This window comes from Gymnoscopelus braueri, assembly GCF_963280865.1.
Source record: "Gymnoscopelus braueri genome assembly, chromosome: 13".
Lineage (NCBI taxonomy): Eukaryota > Metazoa > Chordata > Actinopteri > Myctophiformes > Myctophidae > Gymnoscopelus > Gymnoscopelus braueri.
Genome location: NC_137615.1, coordinates 8,001,978 through 8,021,137, shown reverse-complemented (window position 1 = coordinate 8,021,137; position 19,160 = coordinate 8,001,978). Strand labels below are relative to the sequence as shown.

Sequence of the window (19,160 nt, the reverse complement as noted above, 5' to 3'; positions counted from 1 at the left end):
AGGATATTAAATCTCCTATTGCCAGACACATATGGATGCCGGTCAGTCTGTAGCTAATCTCTAAAGAACAGATTCTGCTGATAGTCAAAAACAGCAGAGGGCGCTGTTTTTCCTTTTCATTTGGCGCTGGGTTCCCAGATTGGTCTGTAGCAGATCTGTCATTCATAGTGATAGAACAAGTTAAGAAATCCAGAAGAGGTGGTGATTTAGACACCAAACTCCTACAAACTGAATCCAGATGGATTTTTCACTTACAGTCTGTTAACCCGGGTGGCATGAATGAAGACCTTTCTCTCCAGTGCTACCTATAGGAACCATATTTATTTTGTATTTTGTAAAATTTCTTTCAAAAATAATCTTCAAAAATATTTCTCAAAGATGTTTTGCAAAAGATTTTTATTAAGAGAATGCTGACATGGTTGTATGTGTAAACTGTTTGTATGGTGAACATCATGATTCAAATGCAACACTGTATAACCCTGGTTTTGTTGTCTGCAATGATCTGTCCACGCCCCACCGTAACCATGGTAATGACCCTGAGTAGTGATCCTGAGAACCTGAGCTGAGCTGATCTAGTACCATATAAAAGCAGTGTATTTGTCTGTGTGCCACCCTTATAGCACTGACGAAGGTCCTAGGACTGAAACGTTTGCATTTTTAAATTATTTTGAGCACCGAGCCCACCATGAGCATTTAAAATAAAGAAAATATATTGTCTTAAGTCTGTCTAAGGAGTTTTCCTTAATGTTTTTATTCAGTGAGTGAGTCTTTTTCTACCAGCTGCCCTACTAGACCTTTAGTAGGCTACAGGCTTTTTAAAAGCGTGTTGACTCTTAATCTGGTACAACACGTCATTTTCCCTACGCACATGCACGGCCGCACACTTGATTTAGTTTTATTAGCTTTACCAGTTTTTAAATCCTGTTGAAATATGTGACTAAGTACACTACTCATCTGATCACTCTGTGTGTGTGTGTGTGTGTGTGTGTGTGTGTGTGTGTGTGTGTGTGTGTGTGTGTGTGTGTGTGTGTGTGTGTGTGTGTGTGTGTGTGTGTGTGTGTGTGTGTGTGTGTGTGTGTGTGTGTGTGTGTTGTACAGAGCTGCGCACCTTGCAAATAAACTCACCTGCTAGATGACAAATGGGCCCCTGGACCATCTCAAATCAGCCCACAACTTCCTCAAAAGAAAACAAAACGTATACATTCTCAAATGATAATATTAAATGATTGTTACAGTCTGCCTTGGGTCCATAATTACCTTAATGCAATGGTGTCTCATCAGCACTGGAACTATAAAGTGGTGCATAATAAGACAAGTGGGAAAGATATACATTAATTGGTAGGCTACATTAAAAGTTGATAATGCATTGAGGTGGATTGTTTTATGTAAGTAATCTTCATCATTGACATAACGAAATGCATGCAGAGAGAGAGATATTTTTTTTCTTTTTTTGTATTATTATATATATTGTTGGTGATAAATTCATATTCTTCACAATATACAAACTTTACACCCTACAACCCACCCACTCACTCACACATCCCACCCTACAAATACATCCACAACCCACATACAATCCTAAATATACATGTTATACATATACACACACAAACTCATTCTATATTCCATAATCAATAAACCAAAAATACACCTATCTTAAATTAACTGCTTATAATTTCAGGGACAAACAAACGGGTGAGAATGGCTTCAATTGGTCAACATTCAACAGTCCATAACATTGTGGCACATTGTCTGAATAGGTGTAGCCTACTCGTTAGCCCTCGCTGTGCGGGGAGAACAAACAAACATGGCTTAACGATCCACTCGCACAGCACTCCGTGCAACAACAAGGCTCTACTTGTTTACATCTTTCTAAGTTTACGTTAGAAAGATGTTAGAAATGTTGTTATTATTAGAAATTAGAAATGTTGTTAATGTTGTTAAATGATGTTAGATGTTAGAAAGTTTACGTTTATCTTTCTAAGTTTATCTTTCTAAGTTTAAGTTTACTTTTCTAAATGTATATCTTTCTAAGTTTACGGTTAGCAGCTCTACTCGTGGTTTGCAATCCATTGACCTTTTCTCATTTTGCGGAATTGCTACTGTACTTAGTGACCAGTGTCTGTCCTCTCTGCAATGCATGTCGTAAAACTAGAAAGGGAACTTGGAAAGACCCTTTCTGAAAACCACAAATCATTATGCCGAGAAAACTGTGCTGTCAGCACAGTTTTTAACATTGTATTTGTCTCATCAGCAACATAGATGAGCTAAGAGCTCTGTCTGCTGTGGTGTAAAGAACATCACGAGAGGAGATGTGGCCACAAACAAGGTTGTAGATCACGTTTAGCACTGAGAAATGACACATGTGACCTAACCACATCCCTATGACTTGCAAACAACACCTGCCTCTCTGCAACCACCATCGAAACCAAAACATAGTCAGAGACGTAACTACTTCTGCATTGGCTTGTCTTGCACTGTGGGAACGAACACCCCCATCTTGTTTTGAAACGGTCAAGTTGATGATTGTGCTGATAGCTCTGTCTGGTGGGGTGTAGAAAATAGCACGCGAGGAGAGGAGAAGGTCACAGAGAAGGCTGTAGATCATGATGAGAAAGGACAGATGTGAAACCTTCAACCTAACCACGTCCCTGAGAACACTCTGCAGCCACCATCTCTGCAAGTCTCTTTTCAAACAATAGTTAAGTCAAAAGTACACATCATAAAGTACATTTTATTTTTAATATCAATGCATTGCTGTACTGAAAATAGTGAAAGCTGCAGATCTATAAGGTCACAAAGCGTTCGGCAAAGATCGGCTATTTTCACTATTTTTTAAATAGGGCTCATGCCGTTAATTTATAATGTAAGTTTTAGTGCCGGGGGTCGATTCTTAGAAATGTAGTGACGTCAAAATACAACATTTGTCTTTCAAATGTTGTGGAGTGAGTCACAAGTTGCCAAGAAAGAAAGAGAGAAAGAGAGAGAGAAAGAAAGAAAAGTAAAATTGACTTAAGTTCTGTAGTAAATGTTCTAGTTACTGTACATCACTGGTGTCATATCATGAGCTGTTACTTATAATCGGGTGAATAAATATGTGTTTTATTATATATGTTTATTATAATAAAAAGCTAAAGCTGGCTGCAATTCGGAACTGGCCCCTGTAAAAAGCTGATGGTGAAATGCAGTAAGTTGGAACTCTGTATTATCAGCAGTGGTGGAAAGTAACTAAGTACTGTACTATTTAAAATCATTGATTATTATCCTTGAGTATTTCCAGCTTTCAGTACTTTTACTTCTACTCCACTACATCTCAGAGGCAAATATTATACTTTTTACTCCACTACAATTATTTGAAAACTTTAGTTACTAGTTACGTTGTAGATTTGGATTATTATTACAAAACATACATTAACCACTTCACCCCTATATACATTTCGGCCATTTGAAAATAGCCGATCTACAAGCTTAACACGAAAAAGTTTTAACAAAACTCATATAGCAAAATAAGTTTGCTATATGACTATAACTAGTGGGGGACCGACTTTATGTATTTATTTAGTTTTACAGATGTCAAACATATCCATATAATATACTCTTAACTTTTGTGTGCTGGATTCAATATTTAGATATTTGATATTAATTTGTTCAGTTGCAGGTGTTCATGGTCACACACACAAGCACGCACGCACGCACGCACGTACACACACAGTTACGAAAACCCTTTAGGGTCTAGGTTTGTAACACAGGATGGAAAACAGGTTGTTGAGCAAAGGTGTGCAAATAATGGAGGCGAAACAATGGTTTGAGCAAAAGGTGCTGGGTGCTTTTACTCTTCAAGCAGAATAATAATATTTACAATACTTACATAAACATAATGCACAGGGCATAGGATTAACCAAAAGAAAAGTAAGCCACTACCAGGGGCCAAAATAACAAACAAAGCAGCTAGGGAAACAAAAGACAGACTAAGGGCGCGCTCCCACCAAGAGTTGGCTGGCCGCTGTTTGCAGAATCTGCCAATGCATTGTCAATGCAAATGCGTTGATTCACGCAAGAGCAGATTTTTCCGCTAGTCGCGCAGACCTTGCGTTTATCTGCTCTCCGCGACTAAGCATAAAACTGCTGGAGGCAGGCGCTGATTTTCTCCCTCTGTCCAATCGGGTGAGTCGAAGGCGGACCGTCTCAAGACTCAGGAAGCAACATGGTGCTCAAGGCAGCAGGCAGGCTACGGGGAGGCTCCTGAAAGTGAGTGACAGGCGCAACACTCCGTTTTTTAGAATCCGCTGGCTGCAAAAAACTGTGGCCGCGCACAACCTGCGTTTAACAGCGGCCAGCCAACTCTTGGTGGGAGCGCGCCCTAACTAACTAACTCACTCAGTAGTATAGTGAAAACAAAAGCCTGCCTACCTAACTACTCTATCAGTGCAAAAATACATAGGTGGCAAACACCCCTTACCTAGTGTGCTTAACAATGTTCTACCTACGTGATGGCTATGTATAGAGGCCTCTGTCTTTCCTGTCCCAAGGCAGCAGCATACACAAAGCAAGTTAAATGTAGAACAGTTATGAGTTGCTAAAGCTAGCTCTGATAGTGTGGATGCATACAGGTGAAAGGTTGGAGAGAGAATGAGCTGAGGTGGAACCCAGCATTTTATAGACAGCAGATGGTGGTGATTGGATGAGGGTGGGGCCAGGTAACAGGATGATTGACAGCTGATGAGACCTGTAGTGAGTGACAGAGGGAAGGAGAGACAGACAAGGGAAGGAATACACAGGAATACCAGACAACAAAACCAAACTACGTGGAACGTAACACGCCCACCAAAAATAACAAACTTACCCTAAAGTTTGTTAACAAGCTCTCAACAAAAAAACAACAACCTTGCAACACTGAGCAACCTAAGAGCAACCAATATAAAGAACAGGCTCAACATCTTACATAAAGAACAAGTCAAATCACAACAGTCAATAGGCCTACTTGACTCCTAAACTTTGTTCTGACTACAAAAAGAGCAACCAATGCTCTCTAGACTGCTGGCCTAAAGTCTTCAAATACAAAATGCAAACATTTTACCCATGTCCTCAGGTGTCACCTAGATCGACCTGGGACGAGTCAGGGGCCAGCTGCGGCTTTCGTTTCAGCATAAAACAGTCAGCCATGACATGGCCTCTTTTATGGCAGTAATAACACTCCTTTTTCTCTTTAGAGCCTCCAGGTGAGGTGGTGTCAACTGGGCACACACCAGACGAAGAACCTTTATCCCGGACGAGCCCCCAATTATGTTACGAAAACCCTTTAGGGTCTAGGTTTGGGTTTGTAACACAGGATGGAAAACAGGTTGTTGAGCAAAGGTGTGCATGGAGGCGAAACAATGGTTTGAGCAAAAGGTGCTGGGTGCCTTTACTCTTCAAGCAGAATAATAATATTTACAATACTTACATAAACATAATGCACAGGGCATAGGATTAACCAAAAGAAAAGTAAGCCACTACCAGGGGACTCGGGTGTTGCCAAAATAACAAACAAAGCAGCTAGGGAAACAAAAGACAGACTAACTAACTAACTCAGTAGTATAGTGAAAACAAAAGCCTGCCTACCTAACTACTCTATCAGTGCAAAAATACATAGGTGGCAAACACCCCTTACCTAGTGTGCTTAACAATGTTCTACCTACGTGATGGCTATGTATAGAGGCCTCTGTCTTTCCTGTCCCAAGGCAGCAGCATACACAAAGCAAGTTAAATGTAGAACAGTTATGAGTTGCTAAAGCTTGCTCTGATAGTGTGGATGCATACAGGTGAAAGGTTGGAGAGAGAATGAGCTGAGGTGGAACCCAGCATTTTATAGACAGCAGATGGTGGTGATTGGATGAGGGTGGGGCCAGGTAACAGGATGATTGACAGCTGATGAGACCTGTAGTGAGTGACAGAGGGAAGGAGAGACAGACAAGGGAAGGAATACACAGGAATACCAGACAACAAAACCAAACTACGTGGAACGTAACACACACACGCACACGCACGCACGCACACACACACACACACACACACACACACACACACACACACACACACACACACACACACACACACACACACACACACACACACACACACACACACACACACACACAGAGAGAGAGAGAGAGCACTTGTAGGCCTGAAGGTCTCCTCATTCATTAGAAGGACAATATCAGTCACCAGAAGCAAATATCTATATATTGAATCAAACTACTAACTACTACTGAGGTGCACAAACGTCAGAGTAGACATGAAAATGACCCAAGAAGTGTTTTAAAGTGAGACATCCATTTAAATGTATTATGAGTACAGGAAGGTGCTATATACTGTAGCTCAGTGATTGGCATCCCCGTGAGCTGCCATAGTAGTTTGGGTGGTACTACTTTGGTTGGACCCAAATGCATGGCTCAGAGGCACTCGGACAGCCAGCTGGGTTGTTCATAATATCATCATTGTTACTTAAGAGGTCAGAGGTCATGGTCTCCATGTTTGGACATGGTCGATCCGGGACTACACATTTGGACATGTATGACTCCTCATGACCTCATCGCAATGACAGAAGCAAACATGGCTGGACGCTATACAGTAAAGTCAAGTGCATTCTCAGTCAAGAGAGCTAGATGGTCCTTCTCCCTCCACGTATTAACATTGCAGAGCTATGAACTGTCTAAATTCCTGTTCTTGGAATTACACTGGAATTAGACTTGATGAGATTGCAATAGTCTCCACTGAAGCCAATTCCAGATCATGGGTAAACATCTCTGGTTACGTCCTGATCGGACACCATATTTCTAGCCGGACCTGTGGCCTACTGTATGGAGTAGCAAGATGTCCTCCACCCGTAGAAGTGTAGTAAGTCAGTCAGACCTAAACAAGAGGAAGACAACGTGCCCGTCTCGCTTCAAGGGTTACAATCTTTGTGGCCCAGGTAAAGGAACATCATCAGAGGGCAGCACCAAACGTACCTCCAGGGCCGGACTGGGACCAAAATTCAGCCCTGGCATTTTGGTCCAGACCGGCCCACCACAACCGGCGCGCAGATAGCAGATACTTTACCGCCCCACTCCGTCGAGGCACATACAAAAGCATGTCCTTAATACCACCACTGTTACTGAAAAGCATCCCAGCCCAAACATTACAGTAACTAATGATTGGGCATCGCAACCCAGAAATGACCGTAATAATCCTAAAACGGGAGCAAAAAATATATATATATATATATATATATATATATAAATATATATATATTTTTTTGGTTGCGCAGTGGCCCACTGGCCCAGCGGCCCACCCGCCCGGTATGCCAAATGGCCAGTCCGCCCCTGCGTACCTCCACCAAAGAACTACATACGCCGCCTGCTCAAGGCATTTCAGAAGGCTCAGATTCATTCAATGTCAGGGCCAAATTTATGTCCCAGTCCAGCCCTGGGGGGAAATAATGACTGATGTCCGATGTTGGCATCGGGGGATACATCGGCCTCAACGAGGTATCGGTTGGGCTCTAGGTGCTCAATTGAGAGTAAACCTGAAAATTACCCCAGAAGTGTTTTAAGGTAAAATACCCATTTAAGTCCATGTAGCGTCATATTTTTAGGGGACTTCCTCTTATAGCCCGGCCCAGGAACCACTCACCGTCTTGGTTTTCATATCCCCGTGTTCAAGAGCGCCAGACCCAGGTGTCAGTACCAGTTCTGTGGCTTTAACTCATTCTGGCGGTGAGTTATACAAGGCAGAAATCCCCATGATAGTCTATTTATGGAATGTCACTCCATTTACCAAAACATATTTTTGGTCATCAGGGACCAAATGTATACTTTTCCCAGGATTATTACATGGGATCATCTATATCTGTATTTTAGATGTCCTAAGGATGCCAAAAATACAGATAAGTAGAAAATAAAATAAAATAATGGGGATTTCTATGGACCCGTTTGAGTACTAAACCTTTTTCTGTAATGGTGGCCTCTAATTTGCATATTTAGGAGTAAGCTTACATGTACCACTAATTACATTAAAAATACCTTACACACATTGTCTGCCCCTCAGTACATAGATATATACACTGTATGTGTCAGTTGTGCTTGCTTTGTTAAAGAGTTATTGAATAAATAGTGCAGCCGTTTTGTCATGCAAATTAGAAGGTTAAAAACTAAACATTTTGCTCCATGTTTTTCAGATTCAGCACCCTTGAATTATGTAAAATGGCCTAGTACCCCACTTTTACCCCAAAATGCCTCTACCAATCAAAATGTTTAGATTTATGTATTTATTTGTGTATTTATGTATATGTATTTATGTTTAGTTAGATATTTATAATGTCTTAGAACACCCCTGTGAATGGTGCAGTAATGGTATAGTCCAGACTGATTAGCCTCAGCTGGGTATAAAAAGCCAGCTGCCATTTCATCAGAGAGCAGAGGGTGAGAAGTTACACACCACCAGGATTGAGTGTTTCAGCCTTTCTGCCTCTGTACATCCTTCCAGCCGCTAAGATGGTCCTCTTCACAATGTGCATTAAAGTCTTCAGAAAATATGTTACGCATCCTTGTGACATGACACCATATAATGGGATATCATGCATAACATAGGCTCAATGAACTCCATTCGTTGAAGGAAATAACCCACATAAATCATGAAAGTTGGTTAAAAACATTCTATCATAAAACACAATTAAGTGTCAGGATTTATTCTCACCTCTCTCAAACAAACAAGCCTGCAACAGTTGATAGGTTCAAACGTTGTGGGTTGCACTGTTTCATTCTGATAATATTACTCATAAAGCATGGCTAATAACTCCATCTGACATGTATTGAATGCTTTGTAGCGAGTATTGCACTAAGCCTACGGTACCTCAGTATCGTATAATAACTACATTAATTGCTTTTATTTGAAAACTTACCGGTACTACGATATTAGTTAAACACTTTGCTCATGAGAGTTCCATGGAGGACCGGTCCGGTGTTATTGCATGTTTGTCTCAGTGACTACCAGTCACTATATATTTTAAATAACTACAATTTTCCAAAGCATTCTGTAGTAGTTTTTTGGGAGGCTTCTTTCTTTCTTTCTTTTTTTTAAATGTGACTACTTGGGGCCAAGACGTCTAGAAAGGCCTTTGCTCTGTCTGTCCACAGCTAATCTCACAAACCACTGAACCCACCAGTGCCAAATATCTGGTGCAAGCTGCCAGTTGGCCAACAAAGTAAATCCTAACCCGAAATGAGCCTGGGCAATTTTTTCCCCCAACAACATAAAAGACAAACAATGTGCTATAGGACCACTTCAAGTGCTGACGTTCTTCTACTTACAGCCTTTTTTGGGGGGGGGGGTCATGATCTCTCCATTTCTGCTTTTGCAGCAAAAAGCTGCCCTTAGGGTCCGGTCACACCAAACTTAAATTCTGCCTATGAGGGCGGATTCTGCCAATGCTTTTCAATGGGAATGGACCGGTTTGTTGCCATTCGCGGATTTCCGCCCCAAAAAAAACGCTCCGTTCCCATTGAAACGCATTGGCAGAATCCGCCTGCATAGGTAGAATTAAAGTTTGGTGTGACTGCACCCTTATGCAGTGTTTAGGGGCTGTTACCTATGCTAATAACAAACAAACGTCACAGCACCTCCAATTCATGATCAAGTGTTATTCATCATTCAGCACATGTGGGTAAGAGCAGATTTGGAGATGGTTTGGTGCATCTGGAGTTGACTTAATTTAAGAGAGTGTTGCTGTATGAGGGCCGCCCACTGTGTGACATTACTGTCCTCAGACCATTGTTGCCTGCTGGCTGCCTGACTCGTTGTGGTTTCTAAAACACGCTCTCTCTTTATTCCCCAACGTCCTTGTTAAGGACACTGTTTATTTCTTCACACACCACTTCATGTGGTTAATGGCATTTGAACTCTCCAGTCATCACTCACTTGATATTCACATCCTACTGGTGTTTACTATATTGCAGTCCGTATTTTCTCATGAATCACTGTTATGGATATACACAGTATTAGTCGCATTACAACCTGATGAACTGAAAACCACTTTGATAAACTTCTACACTATGAAGTTCTTAGCCCTCTTCACCATTAGGATCATTAGACCTTTAATTTCATTTGGAAATCAATTGGAATGCCTCTTTTCGTGTAACAACTAAGACATCAATGTCGATGCTTTCATCTGCTTTCCAAGCCCGTCTCAAATCAGAACTACAACCCTTTGAAAAACTCTGTGAAGATGGTTTGTAGAGCACTCGATGCAGTGGGCGGGATGGACAAGTGAAACACCCACAATCTAAACAAACTGTTGGAGGTATCTCATTTCGTCTTTATCCCGAGTTTTCAGACAGGATAAGTTTAGGAGGGGGGAATTCATTTATTACAGTGCTATTTGGTGATGTAAGTCCTGCCCAGTTTTTCACCCCGACCCATGAGCAAATTCCTGCCGCAATCACCTACTATGTTTCAATGGACTCAAGGGGCCTCTGATCATTTTAGGCCTGTCCCAGCTAGACTAATTGTGACAATTCTTGAGGAAAACTAATATTTTATGAATACGTTTGACAGGTTTCAAGACTATGGTATGCACAGTAGACTGAGAACTGTATGTCTTTAAAACTGCTCATGTATGAAAAGATGAAAATCTGCAGCTGAAACTGAAAAAAACCCAGAAAGGCTTTATTTATTTATAATAAGAGTGGTGAATGAAAAATATGAGCAAATCCCTGTCCAAATAGATACTTTTGTAATGCTACAGTATGAACAGTCCAGAATAGCATTTAGTCCAGGTGTGTAAACAGTAAACCTCAGTGTTAATTTAACTCTGAGAGAGCACAGATGTAACCAAAAGGACCCATAACCACCCATGTGTACAATCTGAAGAGCTACAGGAACATTCTGGATTTTACTGTGTAGGTTCTGCTTCACCAGTTTTGCTGCACGGTGTGAATCCAGGTTTGTACTGTGGAACTCAAAAATATTTGCCTGCATGATGACATCAAGACAAGCAATTAGTCGCCTGAATAGCTGCATACGTGGAGTTTTCTGTCAGAATAAGCAGAATTGTTTGGCCATTGCATCAGTTCTGAGCGAAAAGAACTCGAGAAAACCTTATTGCCTAGTAGTAGAAGGATCATACAAGGAATTTATTTTTGCAGCTTAGTGTAGAGATAACCCAGCATAAAAAAGATTGACGCCAGACTACCCACGATGTACATAAACATACAGGGCTCACATACAGCTCAGCCGGTTGCTGCAGATCATCTGTACGTCTGGGTTTTATAAGCAGTTTAGTCTAACACATACATGGGCAACTGGCGGCCCGGGGGGCACATGCGCCCCCCCCCCCCCCCCCCATATCATATCGGAATACTGATATATTATTGATTTCAGCTGTTACAATTCCAAGCATGCAAACATGACCCACTTTAATTACTTCAGTCTATATTAATAGCTTAATGACTAGTATATATATTTTTTTTGCCTTTTTTATGTACAACGTATTTGTATTTAAGTTCATAAAGTTAACGTAAGTATAACTAAATGCATCTGAAATCAAATAAAAAATTTACTTTTCAGGATTCCAATTCAAAAACAGCAAAAGATAATTCCGGATTCCAATTCAAAAATAGCAGATCTACAAGCTCAACGCATCGCACTGTGACGTGTTTTTGGCTTGTAGATCGTCTGTTTTTGCTACTTTTGTGTGACATAGAATGACGAAGTAGGGCATTAATTACACAAAAAGTTACAATACAGAGATAAGAGGTTTCTGTATGGTATGCAATGTGGCCCTCTGGAGTGAGAGTGGAAATATAGTGGCCCTCTCCATCATCACCCCTGGTCTAACACCAAACTACTGATAAAACTCAGAGCTGAGGACGTACACAACTAGCCTAGCGGTGTACGTCTGTCGGGTGGAAACCTTGTATTTAAAAAAAATATAAACTTTTCAGTAAATGGAAAAAAAGAACCTCCGTTCCAATGGATCCAATGGATGTAATTATTCTATCACAAGGAAGCTCTTTTCATTGGTTTAATATTTATGAAACCCGCACAGACAGACTTAACCACTTCCACTTTCACTTTACAAAATGTTCAAAAACAGCTAAAATACAGACAATGTGTCTCAACGTGATGCGTTGTGAGCTTGTAGATTGGCTATTTTGGCTACTTTTGTGTGAAACTGATGTATGACGAAGTAGGACATTAATTAACGGAAAAACATACAATGTTGAAATATGGAGATACAAGGTTTCTGCCTGACAGCAACGATATGCAAGCCCCAACTTCCACATACATGTAATATGTATGTGCAGACACTTTGAACATGACCGAGTTCATTCACTACTTACAGTATGAAAAAAAAAAACTTTTTACATAATGTATGCGATCATATAGGTCCTAACTTAGTTTTCAGGGTTATGGCTTTAAGAACGTACATTTTTGGACGGCGAAAGCGAAACGCTGCCGTCCTGATACACAGATATCAGCCATCTGGCCAAAAGGGGGAGTTAACCTCTGAAGCTATTTAAAGAGAGGCGGGGCGTCGGTGAAAAAGGGGCGGGGTTTGGTAAGGAATGCTCTGTCTGTGGAAAAAAGGGGGTGGGTTTGCTAAAAAAGGGTCTTGAACGCGTCATCATTGGTTGTTTGCCACCGATTGGTTGCTGCAACTTGGATTCATGCAGGGAGACGCCCCCTCTCTGCTATCGTTCAGTGTAACTACTACAGGCCAGTGTAACTGGCAGCCCAGCGACGCCGAGACACTGCCACAGCCCAGCGACGCCGAGACACTGCCACAGCCCAGCGACGCCAAGACGCTGCCGCAGCCCAGCGACGCCGAGACGCTGCCGCCGAGACGCTGCCGCAGCCCAGCCACGTCGAGACGCTACCGCAGCCCAGCGACGACGAAACGCTGCCGCAGCCCGGCAACAGCGAGACGCCGCAGCTCAGCGACACCGAGACGCTACAGCTCAGCGCCGCAGAGGCCCCGCCGCCGCAGCTCAGTGCCGCAGAGGCCCCGCCGCCGCAGCTCAGTGCCGCAGAGGCCCCGCCGCCGCAGTTCAGTGCCGCAGAGGCCCCGCCGCCGCAGTTCAGTGCCGCAGAGGCCCCGCCGCCGCAGCTCAGTGCCGCAGAGGCCCCGCCGCCGCAGTTCAGTGCCGCAGAGGCCCCGCCGCCGCAGCTCAGCGCCGCAGAGGCCCCGCCGCCGCAGCTCAGTGCCGCAGAGGCCCCGCCGCCGCAGTTCAGTGCCGCAGAGGCCCCGCCGCCGCAGCTCAGTGCCGCAGAGGCCCCGCCGCCGCAGTTCAGTGCCGCAGAGGCCCCGCCGCCGCAGCTCAGTGCCGCAGAGGCCCTGCTGCTGCAGCTCAGCGCCGCAGAGGCCCCGCCGCCGCTGCCCCGCCGCCGCTGCCGTCCAGCGCAACAGAGCTGCTGCTACCTGCACCCTCATCAGCTGAAAACCTGCCAGAGCCCTTGTCTGCTGTCTTTGTGGACACCCCTCCTGAACATTCAGAACTGCCACCGGTTGCACTTGAGAGGTCGGTTCCTTTCCCTGATCCACAATCTGTTCGTAGCCCCCGTGCTAGCCCAGTTTGTATCCCTATTCATAGCCCTGTCTTTAGCCCTACAGTTTCCCAGGTATCTAGCACCACTCTTCCTCCGTTTGTCAGTCCCCCTGTTACTAAGGTTGCTAGCTCTCACTTTGCCCCGTCTGCTAGCCCACCTAGGTACCCTGTCCTGCCAAATTGTTTGTCTGCCTGTTTGTGTGTCTGCTAGTTTGTCTGCCAGTCTTTTCATTTGTCAGTCTACTCCCCGGTCGTCTAGTCTTCTGTCTGACTTGTCTACCTACTTGTCTTTATGTCAAATGACTTGTTTGTCTGCCTGTCTACCAATCTGTCAGGTCACTTGTCAGTTCCTCGGTTTGTCTTCCTTTTTGTCAGTCTGTCTATCTGTCTGACAGCATGTCTGACTGTGTGTTTAACTGCATGTTTGTCTGTGTGTCTCCCAATCAGTTAGTTTTGTGTCCCTCTGTCCAGCTAATTCCTTTAATTCTGTGTTTAGCTTTTTGTCCTGCCCTGCCCAAAGCCTTTACAGTGTTTTTGTCCGAACTTGTCCTGCCAGTCCAATGTTTAGTTTTGTTTTGTGTTTAGTTTTGCTGTCCAACAACCATGGCAGTATAACATACAGTGGTGGAAAAAGTAGGCTACTTTTTTTTAGTACTCATTTAGAAAATACTTTGATTAAACCTTTAATAATTGATATAACGTTATACAGCATGCCTGTTACAAGTGTGATGTGTTATGTTAAGGATGGAACCATTTCTATACATTTAATGTTTTATTTTAATTGTGTGAGGTGGCTTTACTGAGCATTGCTGAACAAGGTAAGTTGTGCTGTGGCTGACTAATCAGTAAATAGAGTATTTATGATTCCTTGATTATAGTGTCATAAACAAATGATAATGCATTATAAGTATGTTAAACACCTCTGTCTTCAGCTCCTTCATGACCTGACAGCATTGTCACTCTGTCTCTCTCATTTTCTCCCTTGAATGACGGTCAAAAGTTGTGGCGTCGATGTGTAAACGTGATTGACACTATACGAGTTAATGTTTATTTTTAACGTGCAACAATTTCGGAAGGGAAATACCAGGGGCTGTCTTGATCATGACATTTTTGTTGTCTACTAATTAATAATTGCAATGTTTTTCTGTTCATTTTATACAAATAGAACAACTGAATGTATTTGAAAAAAACGGATGCTACAGTACTAGCTCGTACAGTACAGTAAATGTTTTGGCAACATCAGGCAATGCATGCATGCAGCATGCTCCACAGATGTGTCTTAAAACAAGAAATCTATGCACAATGAGAGGCAGTTAAACATATTTAATTATAAACAATGCATGTGGACATAGAAAAGTACATGTAAACATTGTAGGGGATACACACACCAACATTAAAACTACGACTATAGAGGTGGACGAAGTACTCGACCCCCGTACTTGAGTAAGAGTACAGATACTCCTGGTCAAATTTACTCCACTACAAGTAAAAGTATAGCTCAGTCAAAATGTTACTCAAGTAAGAGTACAAAAGTACATGCTTTGATAAATACTTAAAGTACAAGTAAAAGTAAAAGTACATTTCTTAATTTTTATTTCAATTAATTGCTGTAATGTTTTCACAATAGATTTATAGGACCTTGTAACTCAAGAGAAGTACTGTAACTCTCTGAAACCACCGCTTATAGAACCACTACGTTATGCAAAGCTAGCAGAAACACCTATAAAAACAAATTACTGAGGAACCAGAACTAAATCATTTTACTCCTATACACCCATACAATATGTAACAAAGAGGCGAGCGGAGGGGGAAGCCAGAAACACGGCTAGCGTGAGAGCAGACGTGTGGCCAATTGTGTTTTAGGGAAGAAGAAAAAAACAGCCAACCTAAAGGCCAAACCGTACCAATGCAACTAGTCGCAACTCCTTGCAACAAACCGTTTTAAGGTCAACCGCACCAATGCAACTCCTTGCAACTGCCATTGGGGATAATGGTTGCAAGTAGTTGCAAGTAGTTGCATGTTGCAAGGAGTTGCATGGCGAATCATTGGTGTGGATGTGGAGCTTCCTAGAAATGTACGTGAGTAAAAGTAAAATATTTGTCTTGGAAATACTCACGTAAGAGTAATAAGTATCAAAAAAATCAAATAGTGAAGTACAGATCCTCAGAATCTTTACTTAAGTACAGTACTCAAGTACATTTACTCCGTTACTGTCCACCACTGACGACTACACAATGCAACCCTTACACTGGGACTTCATACAGCAGTGGACCTTTCATCCACACTGGTAGTTTGATTATAAGTAGACCCTGTGAATCTGTCTGAAGCAACTGTCTGACAGCCATCATACAGTCTACCTGTGACTCTGTCTGGAGGGATGAGGGCCTTCATAACCTGACACACCCTACATGGAGCCCTGGTCATCAACCTCAGGAGGTTCCTCCTGAACTTCTCTCCTACAAAAACATACAGGATGGGGTTGACACAGCTGTGAGAGTAAGCAATGGCCTGGGTGACTTCTAAAGCCAATGTGATTGCCTTGCTGCTGTCACATTCTGTATAGACTTGAAGTAACTCCAACGCTTTGAAGAATGAAGCAACATTATAGGGCATCCAGCAGCAGAAAAACACAGCCAAAGCTACAAGAACCAATCGAATGTTTCTTGACTGTTTCTTGAGTTTCCGAATGATCTGGGTGTAGCAGAAAACCATGATGGTCATTGGAATCAGTAAGCCAATTATGTTCATTTTGAAAAGGCTGAAGATACTCCAGAGGTGCCTGTATGTTGTGATCCCATTTCCAGTGTATAAGGGAGCACAGAAGAGAGTTGTGTTATTACTTGACCCTGGGGCTTCCTGTACCTGAAGAAAACTTAGATCTGGAAAAGAGGCGAGAAATCCAGCAACCCATGTAACAGCAGCTGCAATTATTCCAGAGGAGCGTTTTCGTATTTTCAAGGCAGAAACTGCGTGCACTATAGCCAGGTATCGGTCAATGCTCATCAGGCTGATGAAAAAGATCCCACAGTATAAGCCAATGTGGTAAATACCGAGGACCATCTTGCACATAGCATCCCCAAACAGCCACTGGTCCCATTCTTGGTGGGCTAGGAAGGGAAGGGAGCATACTAGGAGAAGGTCAGCAAAGGCCATGTTGAGGAGGCACACATCGCTCATGTTACGGAGCCGCGCCCCAAAGATGATGACCCAGAGGACAAGCACATTCCCTAGAAAACCCACAATGAAGAAGAGAGAATAGAGCCATGGGAGAAAGTAGGACCCATGGTGTAGGTATTCACAAAACCCGTATCCATCTTCGGGTTCAGTGTAGTTGTAGTCATCGTTGTAGTCATCAGGGTCAGTAATGGATTCACTGGTAGCTGGTGAGCTGAGAAATAATAAATTAAGAGATGTATAAGGTGCATTGTAATGATGAAAGACTTCAGTATAATACTGTAGATCTGTTTATGAAAGAAAAACAACAACCAAAAATATGAAGAGCGGCGTAAAATTCTGCATATTTTCTCTTCCATTACTTTCTTCTGTACCCCATGAATTATACATAATCATATTGTAGCCCATAATGATCATTCATATCACTGTCATAGTTTTATAATAACAAGTCCTGTTCATTATAGACATATCGATGTGCTTAAAAGCTCTATGACACTTTGGTAGAGGTTTCGGCTGTGTAGTTACCTTGCTATGGTGTAATTGGCCGTATACTGGGTTTTGTGATGTTATACAATATACTGATTTTGAGAGTTATATCACTGTGTGATGTAAGTCAATGAGTTACATCATGGCAAGGCAACTACACAACTGAAACCCCTAGCAAAGTGTCATTGTGCTTTTACTCTTTGACTGCCAGAAATAAAACATTGTTTACTAATTAGCTCGTTAGCTGTTTATTAATTGGCTCCTACAGGCAACTACAGTAGACCTCAAGCCTTCACATTACATTGCTCTTCCATACGTGTAGGTTTATTTTGATATACTCATTTGTACTTTTTATAAATCAAATTTAAATTGTGTTATTTTGAAAAACTTAAGTTGTACTTAGTGTACTAAAAGTTGCACTAAAGATATGCTAAACCATATCTTTAATATACTTATATATACTCCCCCCCCCAAAAATATACAATTTAATTACAAATATACTTACAGTATCTGAAGTACAGTTTTGCTGATGTCATTAAAATATACTATCATTAAATTTATAGTGTATTAACAATACATATCAAGTACCAAATAAATAAATATAGAGTATATAGCAATTATGCTTTAAAGATACTTTCAATGTAATAATAGTATATTCTAAATTAACTAACTGTGTATATTTAGTTACATTGAGTTGTAGTTTAAATACATTATTACATTGAAAGTGTATTTTAGCAAATTTGGGTTGTAGTTTAAATACTTTATTATTCCCTTGATTGTATACTTGAAACTATTAAAAGTTTACTTCACATTCATTTATTTTATACTCCAAGTTTATTTGTAATACATTGATCGTACATTTTAAGCATAATTGCTATATACTCTATATATATTTATTTAGTACTTGATATGTATTTGTAATGCACTATAAATGTAATGATAGTATACTTTAATGACATCAGTAAAAGTGTACTTCAGATAAGTACATTTGTAATTCAATTGTATTTTTGTGGGGGGGGGGAGTACATACAAGTATATTAAAGATATGTTTTAGCATATCTTTAGTGCAACCTTTAGTATACTAAGTACAACTTAAGTCTTTCCAAAATAACACAATTTAAATGTAATTTATAAAAAGTACAAATGAGTATATTAAATATACTTCTGAAAAATATATTTAGTATATTATTTTTTCACTTGGGAAGCCACTGCCACTCGCTTTAAAAGACGTATCCGAGTCTCGTTGAATCGGTGAGGGGGGGGGGGGGGGAACGAGCCATCGCGATCTTCCATTCCATAGTTATTGTTGAATTTAGGTTGTTTTCGCCAAGATGCAACAGAAAGCAGAGAAAAGGCTATTTTTCCAAATCCATTAACATGGAAGTGAATGTGCCTGTTTTTTGCCTTCACTGGTTCACAGACACACTTAACCACTTTCACACTCACTTTCAAACATTTTCAAAAATAGCAAGAATAGCAGATCTACGACCACACAGCACGTGAAAGCGGCTAATTTGACCTTGCAAAACACTCAAAAATAGGGCAGTAATTTATGAGAAAAAGTTTAAATATGAAGATGAAGACAAGGTTTCCACCTGACAGTGACGTTATGTAAAACAATTGTGGAGAAAAGGAGTCTCACCTGAGAGTGTTCATAATGTAGCTTGTGGTGACGTCCATCACTGAATGAGCTGAGTCAAGATACCTGGCCAAAACAAACAGATCTTCTATATCATATAACCAGTTCAACTGTACGACCATCCAAGTGCCAAGAATAACCAAAGTGAAAACACTAAGCAAAAGAACTGAATTACTTCTCATTTTATTAGGGGAAGTTAGACTATTTTGAAATTGATGGTGGCCGTGGTGGACAGTGATAAATGTGCAGAGCTATGGTGGACACTGGGATCCAGCGTGGAACACTGTTCTAGAGC

At 41.5% G+C, this 19,160-nt stretch overlaps 1 protein-coding gene across 1 annotated transcript; it reads right to left on the bottom strand.

Moving 5' to 3' along the window:
• Positions 1-15,822: 15,822 nt before the first annotated feature.
• On the bottom strand, positions 15,823-16,743 carry LOC308099377 (C-C chemokine receptor type 8-like; the record flags this gene model as incomplete). Its single annotated transcript, XM_080448120.1, has 1 exon — positions 15,823-16,743. One exon carries the CDS (start codon positions 16,741-16,743, stop codon positions 15,823-15,825), a length of 921 nt encoding a protein of 306 aa, XP_080304246.1.
• Between the last annotated feature and the right edge of the window lie 2,417 nt (positions 16,744-19,160).